The sequence below is a fragment of the Pipistrellus kuhlii genome, unplaced genomic scaffold, assembly GCF_014108245.1.
Source record: "Pipistrellus kuhlii isolate mPipKuh1 unplaced genomic scaffold, mPipKuh1.p scaffold_m20_p_20, whole genome shotgun sequence".
Taxonomy (NCBI): domain Eukaryota; kingdom Metazoa; phylum Chordata; class Mammalia; order Chiroptera; family Vespertilionidae; genus Pipistrellus; species Pipistrellus kuhlii.
Window position 1 is genome coordinate 20187889 of NW_023425516.1, and position 17133 is coordinate 20205021.

Consider the following 17133-nt stretch of genomic DNA (forward strand, 5'->3'; position numbering starts at 1 on the left):
ATGGTTTCGAGAGGAAACTTTCTTGGGAATCAGTCTCTTAAGAGTCTCATGCTCTACCGACTGAGCTAGCCGGGCACCTGGGAATCAGTCTCTTAAAGGCTGCGCAGGAAAGAGCACTAGAGGAACATCCCCACGCCTCTGAATCAGAGCATTCTTTGTTCAGTGAACACATCCTAAAGACAGCATGAGCTGGGGACAAAGGATGCAGTCAACAATAAGGTGTGGTTCAGAGGTGCTCACAGATAACGGGGTGACAGGCATGAAAACAAACCCATGTCATGTCTGTCCCGGGGTGCTCCCCTAATGCAGATGGGTGCACCTGTGGTCCAGGTGCTGCCCCCCAGGCCTTTGCCTCACTCTTGGACCCACCCACTCCAACACCCCCCCATCTCCCATGCAATTCCTAAAAAGGCAGGATCCTGAGGGTGAGGCCCGTGGGGCCCTCCCCATCACATGCTGGCCCCCTGGAGACAAGGAGTGAGGAAAACACCATGGGGAGTAACCGCCCTCCCTTCTTGGCCTCCCCACCCCCAGGTGAAGGTGATGCGCAGCCTGGACCACCCCAACGTGCTCAAGTTCATCGGGGTGCTGTACAAGGACAAGAAGCTGAACCTGCTGACGGAGTACATTGAGGGGGGCACGTTGAAGGACTTCGTGCGCAGTGTGGTGAGTGTGCCGCCTCCATTGTCCCCGGGAGCTTGGTGGGCTGGCAGTGGGACACCTGGGTCACCACTACCCTGAAGCCATGCTAGCCGGAGAGACGCACTGCTTTGCCTACAAAGGGCCGTGACGGGTGGGGCTGGGCGCAGGCAGAGACCATGCTGGGACCTGGACCGTGAGTGGGGACGGGGCCCAACAGCCTCTGATGGACATCCCCCCCCATCCTGCAGGACCCGCTGCCCTGGCAGCAGAAGGTCCAGTTTGCCAAAGGCATCGCCTCTGGAATGGTGAGTCTCGGCACTGACCTTGCCAGCGAGTTGGCAGGGGAGGTGAGCGGGGGAGGGGGGCAGCAGTTGGGAGAGAACCGAGGATTGCGAGCAGGCATTGGAAGGCAGCTCATGTGGGCTGGGCAGCTCGTGCTGAGCTTCTCCCTGAGCCAGTGAACTTGACCCCAGAGGGCTGTTCTCAGCTCACAACCCTCCTCTCAAAGGATCCACTTCTTCAAGGGCAAACAGGACAGTTGGAGATTTCAGGAGCCAGCAGTGAGAGCTAAGAGCAGCCACTGGGTTGGGGCCGCTCAACAGAGGATGGGCAGGAGGCGGCGGTGGGAGAGAGGACGCCCAGGCGGCCTTCGGCTTTCTGTTGGTGTTGGGACAAGGGAGTGATGGCGGGGGGGCTAGGCTCTGGAGTCCGGGTTGGGTTCTGAAGGCGGGTGGGGTCGGCCTGGACGAAGAGCCAGGTCGATGGCCCAGATCCGGGGCCCGCGAGCAGTTGGTCTCCCGGCCATCGGCCTCAGCCAGGACTTCTGTTTCAGGCCTATCTGCACTCCATGTGCATCATCCACCGGGACCTGAACTCGCACAACTGCCTCATCAAGCTGGTATGTCTCACTGTCCTGGGTCTCCCCGGGGCCAGCCCTCCAGGCTTCCTGGTCACAAAAGAATAGACTGTCGTTGCTTTAGGAGAGATGTCTCCTGGGGCTCCTGTTTGCCCTTCCTGCTGCCTACAGTGCCCTTCTCTGTCTTCTGAGCTCTCAGGCACTCGCAGATACAGTTCCATCTCCTCCCAGTGGCAGCCTTTGCAATCCTTTGGTTAGAAGGGTTTCTGTGCATACACAGCCCAGTCACGTTCCTGGTTTTGCCCCCTGATGGTCCTGTAAAGCAGCTCACAGTGGACCCCGTTTTACCGCTCTGGCGCCTGGGGCCACAGGGCTAGTGCCTTTGCAGTGACCGGGTTGGGGGCCTGCATTCCTCCCGCTGGTGGGACAGCTCTGGTTGTTACAACGTTATTCCTCCTATGGACTTGCAGTCTAGCTTCCTGGGTGCCTACTAACTTGCCGGGCTTCACCTCTGGACCCAAACCATCTTAATCCCTTTTCCACATGACTGCTCCATAGCTATTTTATTTATTTTTTTAATCCTCACCCAAGGACATGTTTGTCATTGATTCTACAAAGAGAGGAAGGAGAAGGAGAGAGAGAGAGAGAGAGAGAAACATCGATCAGCAGCCTCCCATATGTGGCCCGGCCAAGGGATCCAACCCGAAACCCGGCTGATTGGGAACCAAACCTGAGACGAGGCTCTTCAGTGCATAGGACAATCCTCTAACCGACTGAGCCACAGCAGCCGGGGCCTCCAGAGCTAACTGAAGAGCTTTTCTCCCCAAGTGCCCAGCTGACTGCCTCCACCTTGTCTTTTTTCTATCTTCTCCTGATTCTAGCCATGGCATTAAATCTTTTGGGGAAGCTCTGGCAGGTGTGATTCAGTTGGTTGAGTGGTGTCCCATGCACCAAATGTCACCTGTTAGATGTCAGTAACATGCCTGGATTATAGCTTGGTCCTCAGTAGGGGGCATGTAGGAGGCAACCAATCAATGTTTTTCTCTCCCTCTCTCCCTCTCTCCCTCTCTCTCCCTCCCTCCCTCCCCCCCTCCCTCTCCCTCCCTCCCTCCCTCCCTCCCTCTCTCTCCTTCTCCCTTCCTCTCTCCCTAAACTCAATAAAAACATATTTTAAAAAATATGTGGGGGACAAACAAAACGAAAGAAACTCCCTGTCCTGCCTCTGATTCCAACTCTCTAGTTCTCAGAGCTTCCTCCTCCAGGCTCCAGGGGCTCTGCTGTGAGCACCCCCAGATCTCGGGAGTCTGCTGTGAGGAGATACCAAACTGTTAGCAAACAGCATGCTGAGCCTTCTCTGTCTGAGGACTTCAGCTGGGACTCACCCTCCTTTGCTGCCCATCTTTCCTCTCCTCCTCAACGACTCCTCTTAGAAATGCCCCCCCCCCCCGAGTCCTGACCTGACTGACCCTTGTCCCACCAGGACAAGACCGTGGTGGTGGCAGACTTCGGGCTGTCGCGGCTCATTGTGGAGGAGAGGAAGAAGCCCCCGGTGGAGAAGGCCACCAGCAAGAAGCGGACCCTGCGCAAAAACGACCGCAAGAAGCGCTACACGGTGGTGGGGAACCCCTACTGGATGGCCCCCGAGATGCTGAATGGTGAGTCCCCCATGCCCCGAGGGGACCCTTCTCTCAGCAGAGCCCCGGGAGCTCCCGGGGAGGCCGGTGAAGGGTCAGGCCCAGTTCCCGGAGCTGAAGGCTGCGTTTCTATCTGTCCCCAGACAGACTGGGCCTCACAAACTCCTTCCTCCCTGAGCGCAGGCCCATGAGCTAGTCAGTGTCCCAAACGAGGTTTAGGGTGAGGTCTGGCTGAGACTTTTGTGCCCCAAGAGTGGGTGAGGGCTCAGGCACCTACTGCCTGATGTAGCCTGTCCTCCTCTCTCTGTGCTGAGAGCTGAAGTGTGGTGCCCTCTTGTGGATAATGCTCACACCAGCCCGAGCTGCTCGCTGGGGTTCTTGAAACCCACAGGGTTGTGAAGCCTCAGAAATGAACGGTCTGATACAACCCTTTCCGGAATCCGAGGCCCAGAGAAGCTCAGTGGTTTTCCCAGAAGCACACAGCTGGCTAACAGCAGAGTCCAGATGATCCCAGGCCCCATGCTCTCTCCCTGTCCCGGGCGGTCTCATCACAGGCAGTTGGTTTATAACATCTTTCCAAGGCAGCGCACCCAGGGCCGAGGAAAGGCGACCTCCGGGTGGTACCAGTCCCGGGAAGGCTTTGTGGGGGGTCCCCACGGATCCTTTTCTCGTCCCGGTTCTCGGCTATGGCCTGGCTGGGCCCGAGACTCGGTGCAGAGCAGGTCAGGGACCAGCCCTAACAGCCTGCTCTCCTGTGTTCCCCAAGGAAAGAGCTACGACGAGACGGTGGATGTCTTCTCTTTCGGGATCGTCCTCTGCGAGGTGAGCTCCCGCACGTAGGCCAGGCCCAGGGGTGGCTCTGCCCTGCCCCCCGAGGGAGGCTCCTCCTCCTGCGGATGAGTAACTCCGTGAAGTCAGCACGCGTGTAGGGTTATCTGTCACCACACATCTCTTGCCACAGTCGGATTGCGTTGGTCCCGTAAGGCGGGGGCAGGATTTTTCTCAGGTGCGAAAATAGTCTCAGAAAGGGAGAGTGGCTTGCTGTTTGTCACACGGTCAGGAAGGGGCGGGCGAGGCTCAGAACTCCACTAGGAAAGGCAGACTGTTCCTGTGGCCGTCTGTGTAGCCTGAGGCAACCTTTCCCCCTGCCCTCCGCCTGGAAGTGGAAGCAGCCATTCCAGGAAGGGCCAGCCCATCCAGGACAGTGCTAGGCCCTGAGGGGTGTGGAGACAGAGTGAGTCCTGGAAACAGTCCTGTCCTTACGAACTTAGTTCATTTGATCTCGAAGCAGTCGGCCCAACACATACATTCAAGGGTTTCTGTAATTCCTACAAAGTGGTGAGTGGTAGAGAGACAACGGATGATTGGAATATGAAGAAAGGTCCTTTTAAAAATTATTATTAATTTTTAATTAATTTCAGAGAGGAAGGGAGAGGGAGAGATAGAAGCATCAATGATGAGGGAGAACCATTGATCAGCTGCCTCCTGCACGCCCCCTACTGGGGATCGAGCCTGAAACCCGGGCATGTGCCCTTGAATGGAATCAAACCCAGGACCATTCAGTCCGCAGGCCGACACTCTGTCCACTGAGCCAGACTGGCTAGGGCGAAAATCGTTTTCTTTAATAGAGATCACTTGAGTAGCTACTGTGTATAAAGCCGTAGGCTGGTGCCACAGGGTCTCAGACATGCGTCAGACCCAGCCCCTCGTTTCTCAGAGCCTGGACTCTGGCGGGGGGGACACTGCAGGGCAGGGAGGGGTATGTGGGAGTTGTCCCTCCAGATTCGGAGCACGTTGCTTACACTGCAGTAAGACCTTCTAGACCCTCCTCACATTCAGACTCAGTCAAAAGACACGTCTGGATTAACAACTTTGAGAGGCAGTCAGGGATGGGGCTTCCTCTTCTGCGCCAGCATCCCTCTCCCCTCTGTGGGCCTCACCCACCTTGGTCCCTGTCTGACCAGCCGCCTTCTCGCCTGCAGATCATCGGGCAAGTGTACGCAGATCCTGATTGCCTGCCCCGCACACTGGACTACGGCCTCAACGTGAAGCTTTTCTGGGAGAAGTTTGTCCCCACAGACTGCCCCCCGGCCTTCTTCCCCCTGGCCACCATCTGCTGCAAACTGGAGCCGGAGAGCAGGTTGGTAGCTGCCCCTTTGCCCCCGCCCCCAGGGTCCTGGGAGGCTTGCCCCGCCTTTGGCTGTCCCCTTGCCCTTCCCAGGCACAGGGGTGGCGGAAGGCTTGAGCTCAAGGTTGTGACTGTCGGCCACTGAAGGCACCAGACAACTGACATACAGGTGGGGGTGGAGGGGATGAGGGCATGGTTGCAAGTGACCTGGGAATGAAACAGAGACACAGCCATTAAAAGAAATTTTAACGGGACTCACCCAAACCTACACCTTTCTAACAGAATAAGTGTCTTCGTGTCTCCATAACCCCCTGTCCATGTTCACACACACCACACACACATTGTTTATAGATTTATGATCTAAAATAGAGAAACATTTTTTATTTTACCCTGTATTTTCCTTGTTGCTACCCAGGCTTTCTGTTTAGCATTTTTGTTAACTCCCTGAAATTCTATTCTAGGAAACTCGCTGAACATATGATATACAGTACACGATGTAGATGTTCAGGTTTTTCCAGTTTCTCTTTACAGTAGTTATTATTACTACACTGAGCATCTTCATGCATTTACCTATTTTCCTTCTTGAAAGAAATCTTTTTTTAAAGCATATCTTTCACAGATAAAGCAATGTTTATTTGTGTGTGTATATATATATTTTTTTAATTTTTATTGCATTTTTTACAGAGTGGAAGAGAGGGATAGAGAGTTAGAAACATCAATGAGAGAGAAACTTTGATCAGCTGCCTCTTGCACACCCCCTACTGGGGATGTGTCCACAGCCAAGGTACATGCCCTTGACCGGAATCGAACCTGGGACCCTTCAGTCCACAAGCCGGCGCTCCAACTACTGAGTCAAACCAGTTAGGGCAGAAATAAATCTTTTAAAAATTTCCTTCGTTTCCTCAAGTTACAACTTTCATTATTACCAAAGTTACCCTGGGACTTTTAAAGTTCGTGCGTTAGAGACCTAGAATCTTTGTGCTTTTTTTTCTGCTATCAAAAATCATGTTTCTTTTAAAAGCAGATTCGCACACTATCAAAATACCTAGCACGGGAATTATCTATCTTCTATAATCTCCAATGAGTTAGCGCCTTGACCAGTCAGGGTACATGCCTGGGTTGTGGGCTCGATCCCCAGTGTGGGGTGTGCAGGAGGCAGCTAATCAATGATTCCCTCATCACTGATGTTTCTCTCTCTCACTCCCTCTCCCTTCCTCTCTGGAATCAATAAAAATATTTTTTTAAATCAAAAGAAAAAATTTAAAAGACACTTTCTCCAATCCCAATTTTATTGATTGCATTTTCTCCAAGTCCTGAGAGGAGCTTTATTTCCTCCTGGACTTTCTGTTTCTCCGCTATCCCTTAGAGCCAGCCCAGCCTTCTCACAGTGTTCTCTCTAACCTTCACGGCATCCTGTTTCCCTTGGAGGCCCAAGGTTAACGGGCTTGCCCAAGGTCAGACAATTAGAAAGTGGTTAAGCCGCAGCCCTGGGTGCCTTCCACACCAGCCCACGGCCCTACCCATGTTTCGCCTGCCTCCAACCCCCTTGTCTTTCTAGGCCGGCATTCTCCAAACTGGAGGACTCCTTTGAGGCCCTGTCCCTGTACCTGGGCGAGCTGGGCATCCCGCTGCCCGCCGAGCTGGAGGAGCTGGACCACACTGTGAGCATGCAGTACGGCCTGACCCGGGACTCGCCCCCCTAGCCCTGGCCCAGACCCCTGCTGCGGGCAGGGCCATGCCAGCTTCCTGTGGATCGGCAGCTTGTTTAGAAGCAGAACAAGCCATCCCTACTACCTCCCCAGGAGGCGAGCCAGGCGCGGCGCCAGGGAGATGCATCTCCTCGCGTGTTGGGGCCTGGTGACTGTCTGAACACCCAGCACTCGCCTGAAAGCTGTGAAGAAGAAGAAAAAAAACAGGCTGGTCCCTGGGCCAGGAGGAATCTGTTACTCGTGGCCTCTCGGGAATTCCCTGGGATTCCAAGCTCTTGCTTACACTAATTGGCGTGTTCTGGCCCTGCCAGGCAGGATTCCGGGGTTAACCAGCCCCTGGGCTCCGAGGTCTGGGGTCCAGCTGAGGACTGGAGCCCTTCAAGCGGCCGGTTGGCCGGTCAGTCGGTCGGTCGGTCATGTGGATGAGAGCAAGACTGGGGGCCAGGCTGCAACCCAAGGATGTGAACTGACAGTGGTGCTACACTCCTTTCACCCCATGCCCTGCCCTCCCCTGGGCGAGGGCGAGGGAACAGGCTTGGAAGGGGCCCTTCGTTTGTGGTGGAACTGGCCTGGAGTGGGAAGGGCTGGTTTCTGTTCAGCTGCCAGGCCACATCAACACAAGGGGGAGCTTTCGCCTCCTGTTCTCACTACACTGTGCATGAGCATCTCTCTGCCTGCAGCAGGAAGCCGCCCACCTTGCAGGAAGAGGCTGGGGGCAGGAAAGAAAGAGGCGCTGCTCTCTGGAAAACCTGTATCCTGGCTGCTGTCCCTCGGAGCCTGAGACATGTTGCCTGGAGCCGGCTGGATTCTGGAGGATAGTGCGGCCTGTCCCGAGCCCTGGGCATGAGGCTGGGGGAGTGGGCATCTCAGCAGCCTCTCGGCCTTACGGCAGCTACTGTCCACCCTTCACCAGGCCTGGGTCCAGGCGCCAACTTGGGCAAGAAAAGGAGGCGGCAGAGTCCCAGAGCTCAGTCCCTGAGCCGGCCACCTGTCCCGGGCTTCCCGTGCTGGCAAGCCCACCTCACTGGCTCCTGGCTGCAGCCTCCTGAGCCGCAGCCGCGGGTGCTGCCAAGCCCCGGGGGAAGCCTCTACCCTTGGCTCCCAGAACTCCAGGGACTCAACACAAACAGACTGTCTCCTCCTCAGTGTCCGTGAGCGAGCTTGCGCCGTATTTAACACATTGGGAATGGGTCGGGTCGTCGCTGCGATGTGTGGTGGTTGTGTCGGGGTGGGAGGGAGGAGGGGGTGGGAGCGATTCCAGAGAGTGGTTGCTGTTCATACTATCCTGTTCTCTGTGTTGGGTGACATGTGAAATACTGCTCATAGACCCGGTGAGTCGCGGGGTGAGATGTCCCCTCTGGCCACGTCACACAGGCGGTACTGCTGTGTGGCGTTTGCAAGCCTGTGGGGCAGAGCCCGGGGCCCCCAGCAGCAGCAGGGTGGGCGCTGTGCGGCTGGCTGGGCCTCAGCTGTCCCCTGCCGTCGTGGGAGCGGTGGCCCACATGGAGCCGTTGAGCAGACCAAATAAATTAAGCCGTTAACATAACTGACGACACAGAGTAAAATGCGACTTGGGGTCTGGCTCGGGGGACACATGTCGGGGGTCCGCTGGCCTGTTGGCCAGGAAGTGCACGGCCTCCCCTGTTCCCTTCCGGAGGAAATGCTACTGGCCTTTCCGGGTCCAGGTCACGTGACTCCCCACAGCGGGGAGTCCTCACGCTCCCTAATTGTCATCCCCTCCGCTAGTGTAACACCAGCCTGCTCCAGAGAACAGGCTCATCCCACCTGAGGCAGCCCAGTCCTTAAGCAGGTCTGAGGACTACCAGCCGAGACGCTCCTTTGGGGCCTTACACTCCTGCCTCTGCGTTCATTGCTAAAGCCTGGCTGTCCTGGAGTCCTCTCCGCAGGCCTCGTGCCCTTCGCCGATAGAACTGTAGTGTCTGGCCATGGGCAGAGATCACCGGGGTGTTCCAGAGGCTGAGAAACTATTGCTGCAAGTCCAGCAAACACTCCCGTTGGTGGCTGTCTCTGGAACCCTAGGAGTCATCCCCTCAGGGACTTTCCTCAGCTCAGAGCTGTCCTGGCAGCCCAAGGACTCCTCCCCCTCTGCACGCCCATCCCGCCTGTGGCTACTTCAGCCCCAGCCAAGGGCTGCCCGGCAGGGACGGGCCCCGGGCCACACCGGTGTTGACTAGGTAACCAACAGTTTCTCAACTCACGGGAGGAATGTTCCCAACACCCCACAGACTTGGTAATGTGCAGTCCTTTATAAAAAAAAAAAAAAAAATTTTATTTATACAAGTAAAATGCAGAGCCATTTCCTGCCCTTGATATGCAGGTGTCAGAATGAGGTATATAAAACACGTACACAGAGAAACGCTTTCATAGAAAAGTAGAAACCAGTGATGTTCTCTTCGGCATCACTGAACCCCAAAGGACCCCCTGAGGCCTAGGTTTTTCCCCCAGCAAACCACCTGCTAGAGAGAACGGGCCCCACGAACCGCCCCCTCTCTCCACGTGGGGCAGCGGACGGGTCTTGGGGAAGGAAGCTCTGTGGATAGGTGGCATTGCTAAGGCCTCCAAATGCGACATCAGGACCAGGAGGCCATGCCGCGCCGCTGGCACAGTGTAGCACAGTGGGTAGGGAAATGTCCTCTCCTCTTGGCCACGCATGCCGGTCACTTTATGACTTTGGGTGCCCCTTTCCCCCTCTGGGCCTGAGGAACCCTAGGGTCTCTTCCAATGGTTTTATGATTGTTTTAAAGTTAGGGGGCGCTACCTCTCTCCACCGCCTCCCTCCTCCCCCCGCTGGGAAGGGCTGGCCTGGAGGCCACAGAGCCACCTGCAAACTCAGGCCGCTGCAGGGGCAAGCCCTGAATCACCTTCTTATCTGGCCTCTGAGCGCAGTCTCCAGGCTGACCTCCCAGAGGCAGCTCACAAGGCCCCGCAGGGAACTCCCACGGGTAAGCTGTTGTCATAACCCCACCAAGGGAAGAAAGAGGTCGCTGCCCACCTTGGAGAGAGACTCTGGGGCACCCCAGGCCCACCTGGGGTCCTCAGGCAGCCTTTACCCTCTTCCTGAGCAAAATGTCAGTCAATTCTTCCTTTTTTCTTAAAGATGTAACGCTTCAGGAATCTGCTTGTCATTCCTGTGCAGGGGCCGTGCTCATCTTCTCCGTATCGTTCCCATTTTAGTAGACGTTCTGCGAGGTGAGCACCTTCCTCTCAAAACAGGAAGTGCCTGGGCCTGGCCGGGCCCACTGCTGTCGAGGCGTGTCACCGCCAGCAAGCTGGAGCCCACCGAGCACCCCCTGGCTGGCCCCAATTCTCAGCCCGCTCTGCTGACTTTCGTACAAACTCATTTCCGGTTCTCACAAGGTCAGCGGGCGCGCGTTCCTTCTCAAACCGCTGGACCTGAACTACGAATAACAGCGTGCGTGTGCCACTCAAGCCCACGGAGGACACACGGAAAGGTGGAGACGGAGGCCACGCTAGATCATAAAGCACAGAGGAGCCCCGGGAGCTCCCCGTCCGTCCCTGATTCAGCTCCAGGACTCGGGCAATGTGGCAAGCCCTTGTCGGCGGCGCTGCTGTGGCAGCGGCCACGGTCTCCATCCACGGACAGACCCCTGCTCCGGGGGTTGGAGACAGCACTGGTAGGTCCCTCCCCAATTTCGCCCCCAGCCAACAGGGCAGCCTGCGTCTGTCTTAGGGTTCACCAAAAACCAAAAGGAGAAAAAAAAAAAAGAAAGTGGGGGGAGGGTTTTAACCACAACAGAAAGTGTAGATCTTCCCGGCTGTAAGAGGGTAGGCCATCCTGCACCTGCACCAGTGTCCGCACGGGCTCCTGCCCACGGCGGGGGGGGGGCTCAGGCCCCGGGAGTGCCTGCCTGGCCCATCAGAGGGGCATCACCCTCCTGAAGATCGACCGGCGTCTGGCTGGGGTGGACCACAACTGTCGTCTCATCCACGAGGTCACAGGTGGCGTTGGTGAAGGCGGACAAGGGCAGGGTGATGGGCTGCATCTCCCGCTCATGCACCTTCTGGTCATACTGCTCTTTCAGGCGCTTCGCCCTGGCGAGGAAAGGGCGACACGTTCAGGCTGTGCCTCTCGCATGGCTTTGCCCAGGCAGGGCAGGGGCTAGCTGCAGTCACAGCAACCCAGTGGCTGATGTACTAGCTTTCTCTCTTTTATATATATATATATTTTTATTTTTTTTTTAATTGACTTCAGAGAGGAAAGGAGAGGGTAGAAAGAAATTAAAAAATGAACGATGAGAGAAAATCACATCAATCGGCTGCCTCCTGCACGACCCTTACTGAGGATCGAGCCGCCAACCTGGGCATGTGCCCTGACCTGGAATCGAGCTTAGTGTCTGCAGGCTGACACTCTATCCACTGAGCCAAACCCGCTAGGGCCAGTCTTCCTTACTAAGAAAGCTTGCAATAAATGTTGGCTGCTGCTGTAATTGTTTAACCTGATCGGTGTTCTGTTTTACATTTAAAACAGTATGATACTCCTGGGGTGGGTAGGTATGGTGTGTGTGGAGGAAGGATATATCCCCATTTCACAGTCAAGAAACCAAGGCGCAGAGTAGCAAAATCTATACGCAACAGCTCTTTTCAGAACAGTCTTCTCTCTGATTCTAGGGAGAGCTTGCCTTTAGCCCAAGTGTGGTTTCCTGTCCCATAGTCTGTACTGTACTCGGTGTACTTCTGCAGAGGAAAGGGCGGAGGGGGTCTTGTGGCTAGTAACCAGGAGTCTGGTGACTCGTGGCTTGCCCTGAGTTTACCAAGCCTTGCCCTGAGTTTACCGTGTCTTGCCCTGAGTTTACCGGAAGGTAAATTCTAGGCCTCAGGGCAATCATGTTGACAGTCTGGAGTGAACCTACAAGAAAGGCCTGGCCCCCTCACTGTCATGAGAGCCGAGCTCAAAATGAAGAACATTTAGCCCTGGCCGGATTGGCTCAGTGGATAAAGCATCAGCCTGGGGGACTGAAGGGCCGTGGGTTCGATTCCAGTGCCGTGGGAAAATGTTCAGCCAGCTCGCGTGGAGGCCTGGACACTGTCACAACATTCGAGGAGGGAGTCCACTGCTGTCCAGTGGCTGAGGAAGGAGGGCGACGCACGGCCAACATGGTTTGATTCTGACTGCAAATGGCAGGTCAGGGCCGCCGCATCGTTTCACCTGACTTACTTGCCCTCACCTGTGCCTCTGCTTCCTGAATCACAGAAAACCAGAGAAGGAAGAGGGCTTTTCTTTCACAAAAAAGAAGACAAACAGTTTCTGACCACAGAGCTAAGCAGTCACATGCCTTGGTCACATTTCTTAGCAACAGCACTGCTCTGGGGCAGGAAATAGAAGCAACTTTCCCACAGTCACACAGAGTTAGTGGCAGTTCTAAGAATTGGCCTCCCTTCCGGGTCCAGTTTGGCTCAGTGGATAGAGCGTCGGCCTGCAGACTGAAAGGTCCCGGGTTCGATGCCAGTCAAGGGGTGGGCACATCCCTAGTAGGGGGTGTGCAAGAGGCAGCTGGTCGATGATTCTCTCTCATCGATGTTTCTAACTCTCTTCCTCTCTGTGAAAAATCAATAAAAAATAAATAAAAAGAGTTGGCCTCCCTAACTGCTAGTTGTGTGATCTCAGGCAAGGTGCATCTCCTCTCTCTTCCCAATTTCCTAATCTGTAAACGGGGGATAACAACAGCATTTGCCTCGTAAAGGTGATGGTGAGAATGGAGGTAAAGCCTGCAGACCGCTTGAAGCAATGTCTGGCACCTGGTAACTGTTTCCTAAGCTTGCTGTTGTTGTCATTACAAACATTTCCTTTTTTCATCTGTGAATGAGGAGACGGGCTGTGTATCACCTCTGAGGACACCTGAGATTTATTTACTGCTGGGCGATCCACTGGGGCTATGGCCGTGGCTTCCGGGAAATTCGGGCTGCCATGTCACTTCCCTTACAGAAAGCCCTATCACACCCTGGAGAGAAACAGTACCCTCGAGGCTGAGGTCCCTTGATTTTGCCCAAGAATGGCAAATAATTTCCCCACGGGCAGACAGTCCTGTCAGAAGGAATGCACCTCGGGCTTATCATCATGCACCTGTCACTGACATTGAGAGCCTTTCCACATGGTAGCTCAGCGGTATTTCGTGGAAGAGCCACACTCAAGGGGCCGAAAAGCCACATGTGACTCACGAGCCTCGGTTTGCCGACCACTGGTCTAGGGCCTCACTTTTTTGGGGGCGTAAGAATGCCATAAAGGAATCTGATTCGACTTTGTGTACCTCTCTCCCTTCCTCTGAGGGACGTCCAGAAGAGAAGCCACTCACCTCTTGTAGGTGTATCCAAAGATGATGCCAACTCCGATGGCAATGATGATCACTATCATGCCCATGCCCAGCACATTGCCTGCCAAGGACAGGACACAAGGCCCCATTAGCCATGCCCCCGACAATTAGCAAATATTCCTTCATGAATCCCATATAAGGACGGGGGTGGAGCAGTCATACCCAGGATCCCCAAGTCCTTTTTCTCCTTGGAGTTCCCCTGAACCCGCTGGACCATTCCAACCACGGGCTGCACGGTCGCTGCCTGGCTCCGGACGGACAGGGAATTGGCAGGAGCAAACAGCTGCACCGCTTCTCCGCTTGGCACTTCAAACGCCTCCTCCGTCTCTGTCACGGAGGTTGGCAGGTCTGGAGGGGAAGTGGAAAACAACTCTCATCAGAGAGTGGTCTGAGTGAATGCCACAGCCGGACCTTCCTTAGAGTGTGTTGGGGGAAATGAGGGATCCAGCTCAGAATGACCCCCACACACTGAAATCAAACTCCCCTTTGGGTAACACCATCGCTGGGACAAGGCCAACGTGAGGGGAAGGCCCTAAGGAAGGGCCTCTCCTGCCTATCACGTCTTCATCTATCCAAATCCTCGCTATCTTCCAACACCCAGCTCCATTGCCATCCTCTCCATCAAGCTTCACTCATGACTCCCCTGGGCAGCTTACATTTACGGTGCCCACGCTGTGTGTGCCAATCCCCGGGTTACATCTTTACAAGCAGCCATTGGACCCTAGAAGATGGTCTTGCTGCCTTGGGAGCAACAAGCCTGCGCCCTGGAGTCTTAAGAAACTGGAATTCACCCCTGACCGGTTTGGCTCAGTGGATAGAGCCACGGCCTGCGGACTGAAGGGTCCCAGGTTCGATTCTGGTCAAGGACATGTACCTTGGTTGCCGGCACATTCCCAGTGGGGGGTGTGCAGGAGGCAGTTGATCGATATTTCTCTCTCATTGATGTTTCTCTCTGTCCCTCTCCCTTCCTCTCTGTGGGAAATCAATAAAACATATTAAAAAAAAAAGGGGGGGGGGGGGAGAAAAAGAAACTGGGATTTAATCTGAACGCTGCCATTCATGGCCTCCCTAAGTCACTTCTCTGAGTCTTAGATCCCCCAAATACTTTATTCGGGGGGAGGAGGGGGGGAATTGTGAGCAGAAGAAAACACACAGCAGGAAACCCACAAACGTTCAGCAAAGGCTGAACGATCGCTAAGGCCGTGGGACGCGGTCCCTGGGAGCTCTCCCTCGGGGAACTCCGGGCCACGGGGCTGGGCCTCGCCCCCTTCCGTTGTTTACAGGGCGCTCCCGGAAGCTGAGCTCACTCGGCAGCCAATGGGCTTTGCGCCTCGCGGCCTGGAGACAGGCCTGACCAATCAGAGGGCGCGGGGCCGGCGGCACCGGCCGCCCCTCCGCGGTCCGGGCGCGGGGTCCCGGGCGGGTACCTGGGCAGCCCGGGTCCTCGCAGCGCCGCTTCTCGGGGGCGCCGGCCTCGCCGCTGACGTAGCACCAGGGCCCGCGCGGGTCCCGGTCCGGGTTGCGGCAGTAGCTGTGGTTGCCGGCGCCTGAGGGGCGAGAGAGGAGGCGCCATGGGCCGGGGGCGGGGGCGGGACGGAGGCCGCCGCCCTCCCGCCCGCCGCCCGCCCGGGGCGGACACTCACCCGCCGCGGGGGCCGAGGCCAGGCGGCTGTGCGCCTCCAGCCAGTTGAGGCAGCGGAGGCCCGGCGCCGGGGACGACTGGTCCGCCCGGTACCGGCGGCCGTTGTCCGACCAGCAGCCTGTGAGGAGAGGAGCCCCCTCAGACACGGACCGGCGAGCCGGGGTCTCCCGCCCCTGGACCCGGGGGAAACCGCGCCGGGGCTGGACTGAGCTCGCTTTTTTCTACCCCCCTTTTTTGTTTGTTTGTTTGTGGGGGTTTTTGTTAATTTTTTTTTTTTTTTAAGCCGGAAAGCATTACTAGACACGTGCCAGGGTTCCTGTTCTGGAACCCGCGGCCCCGTCTGAGGAGGAGGCCTGGGGGGTTGGGGTTCGGAGGGGCAGCCGAGCCTGAAGAAAATGCGTCCCCGTGTTGTCATCCCGCGTTACATAAACTCCGGAGTCCCCTTCCCCGCAGCCATGGCCACCCTTCCCCCCAGGGACCCTCCCTCCTGAGGGGACGCGGCCGGAGCCTGGGCTCAGCCGGGGCGGCCGCAGGGGGAGCCTCGTACGCCGCCTGGAGGGTAACTCCGAGCTCCCACTCCCCTCAGCCCGAGAGGCCGGGGAGGGAGGGCTGTGCTCTGGCCGGCACCATCCCTTGCAAAGCCTCTGAAAAGAACAGGACTTGGGGGGGGGGGGTAGGGGGGAGAAGACTCCCCCAGTTCCATCCCCTCCTGAGCCACAGGCAAGGGAAAGGAAAGAGAAAGTAGCTCCTTGGCCTTTGTTCTTAATGGCCAAGATGGAGCTGCAAAGCCCCCTGGCAAGGAAAGGAAGGAGGGGAGAGAGAGGGGGGAGCTTTCGTGGGACACACCGGCTAAAAGCATCCTTTCCTGACATCTGGGAGGCCTGGGAAATAGGGAGCCGCTCCCCTCCCCGCCTCGCCGAGTTGCTGCAGAAAGGAGAGGTTGTCACCTTACCTCCAGAGGCATAGGCTTCTGCTAGGAGCATGTTGCTGATGAGGAGGGTCTGCACCCAGGCCACCAACATCCTCACCGCCTTCATCTTGCAGGTGATTTGACCAGCTGGGGTCCCCTCGGTGGCAGTCCCAGCCCTGCAGCCAGACCTGCCCTTGTTATGCTCTTGTGGTAAACAGCCTCTCTTTAGAACTGGGAGCTTCCCAGCTAGCTTGCTGCAGGGAGGTGTTGTTTTTGCGCTGAGAGGCGCCACAGGCGCCCCCTGGCTCCTCTAACATGCAAGATCACTAACCCTGAGCCAAAAGAGAAAGCGGCTCAGCCCAGCGAAGAGAGGCAGAGAAAGTCAGCTGGCTTGTGGTTTGCAGTGAGTCCGCGTGAGATCTGCAGCGGCTGCATCCGCAGGGCTTTTTGCCTCTCCTGTTTCCATTTGTGCAGAAAGGGTAGTTCCGTCAGGAGTCATTATTGGAGGGAGGGAGGTCTGGAATGATAATAGTCTCCCAGGCAGAACAACTTAGGGAGGACATGCTAGCTTCAACCAAGAGGGACTCAGAACCACAGAGATGGCACAAATAACAGCATCCAGGTAGAAGTAACTCTTGATACCCCTTCATATATATACCGTGTTTCCCCGAAAATAAGACATCCTCTGAAAATAAGACCTAGCGCATGGAAAGATAAGGCATCCCCTGAAAATAAGACCTAGCGCAACTTTGGGAGGAAAAAAATTAATATAAGACACTGTCTTATTTTCGGGGAAATGGTATATATGGATAAAATTGATTTCAGAGAGGAGGAGAGAAACATCAGTAATGAGAGAGAATCATTGATCAGCTGCCTCCTGTGCACCCCTTACTGGGGATCAATCCCACAACCCAGGCATGTGCCCTGACCGGAAATTGAAACTGGGACTTCTCGGTCCATGGGACAATGGTCAATCCACTGAGCCACACCATCCGAACTATACTCCTTGAAAAAGGGCCTTTATGGGTTACACATGTTTATGAACACTGACTTGTTTAAAAAAGTGTATCTTTGTCAGGTTCAGATTAGTCATATTCCTTGGCTTATATTTGGGTTTTGGGGTGTCATATATAGTAGGAATACAGAAGGGATCTTTATAGTTGAAACTAAAGGAAGAGGCTGGGGAAGGAGGGCTGTGCTCTGGCCACATGCAAAGCTTCTAAAAAGAACAAGACTTAGGGAATAGGGGAGATGAACCCTCA

The 17133-nt window shown here is 55.8% G+C and overlaps 2 protein-coding genes and 1 non-coding gene across 9 annotated transcripts in view; 1 reads left to right on the forward strand and 2 right to left on the reverse strand.

Annotated features, from left to right (window-relative positions):
- Nucleotides 1-8515, forward strand: part of LIMK2 (LIM domain kinase 2) — a 51540-nt gene extending 43025 nt beyond the window's left edge. For 3 of the 4 annotated variants that reach the window (XM_036449675.2, XM_036449676.2, XM_036449681.2), the window contains 7 exons: nt 535-666; nt 891-947; nt 1475-1540; nt 2979-3153; nt 3899-3954; nt 5115-5272; nt 6819-8515. In XM_036449675.2, coding sequence (XP_036305568.1) covers nt 535-666; nt 891-947; nt 1475-1540; nt 2979-3153; nt 3899-3954; nt 5115-5272; nt 6819-6963 — 789 coding nt within the window. In that variant the 3' untranslated portion in view covers nt 6964-8515. The remainder of the gene's footprint in view (nt 1-534; nt 667-890; nt 948-1474; nt 1541-2978; nt 3154-3898; nt 3955-5114; nt 5273-6818) is intronic. The other variant, XM_036449679.2, reaches the window with a different exon arrangement.
- A 736-nt stretch (nt 8516-9251) lies between these two features.
- On the reverse strand, nt 9252-16138 carry PIK3IP1 (phosphoinositide-3-kinase interacting protein 1). 4 transcript variants are annotated; one of them, XM_045585741.1, is made up of 6 exons: nt 15914-16138; nt 14963-15079; nt 14747-14866; nt 13482-13667; nt 13302-13380; nt 9252-11043 (listed from the first exon to the last, which is right to left on the reverse strand). In XM_045585741.1, exons 1-6 carry the CDS (start codon nt 15996-15998, stop codon nt 10839-10841), a joined length of 792 nt encoding a protein of 263 aa, XP_045441697.1. In that variant the 5' UTR covers nt 15999-16138; the 3' UTR covers nt 9252-10838. The 4 variants fall into 4 exon arrangements, with proteins under 4 accessions (XP_045441697.1, XP_036305575.1, XP_045441698.1 ...); XM_036449682.2 differs by having other exon boundaries at nt 13482-13691; XM_045585742.1 differs by having other exon boundaries at nt 13482-13688; nt 14743-14866; nt 15914-16122.
- Nucleotides 10082-10185, reverse strand: LOC118725768. Its single transcript, XR_004990112.1, has one exon. It is a non-coding gene; the product is annotated as a U6 spliceosomal RNA (small nuclear RNA).
- Nucleotides 16139-17133: the final 995 nt, after the last annotated feature.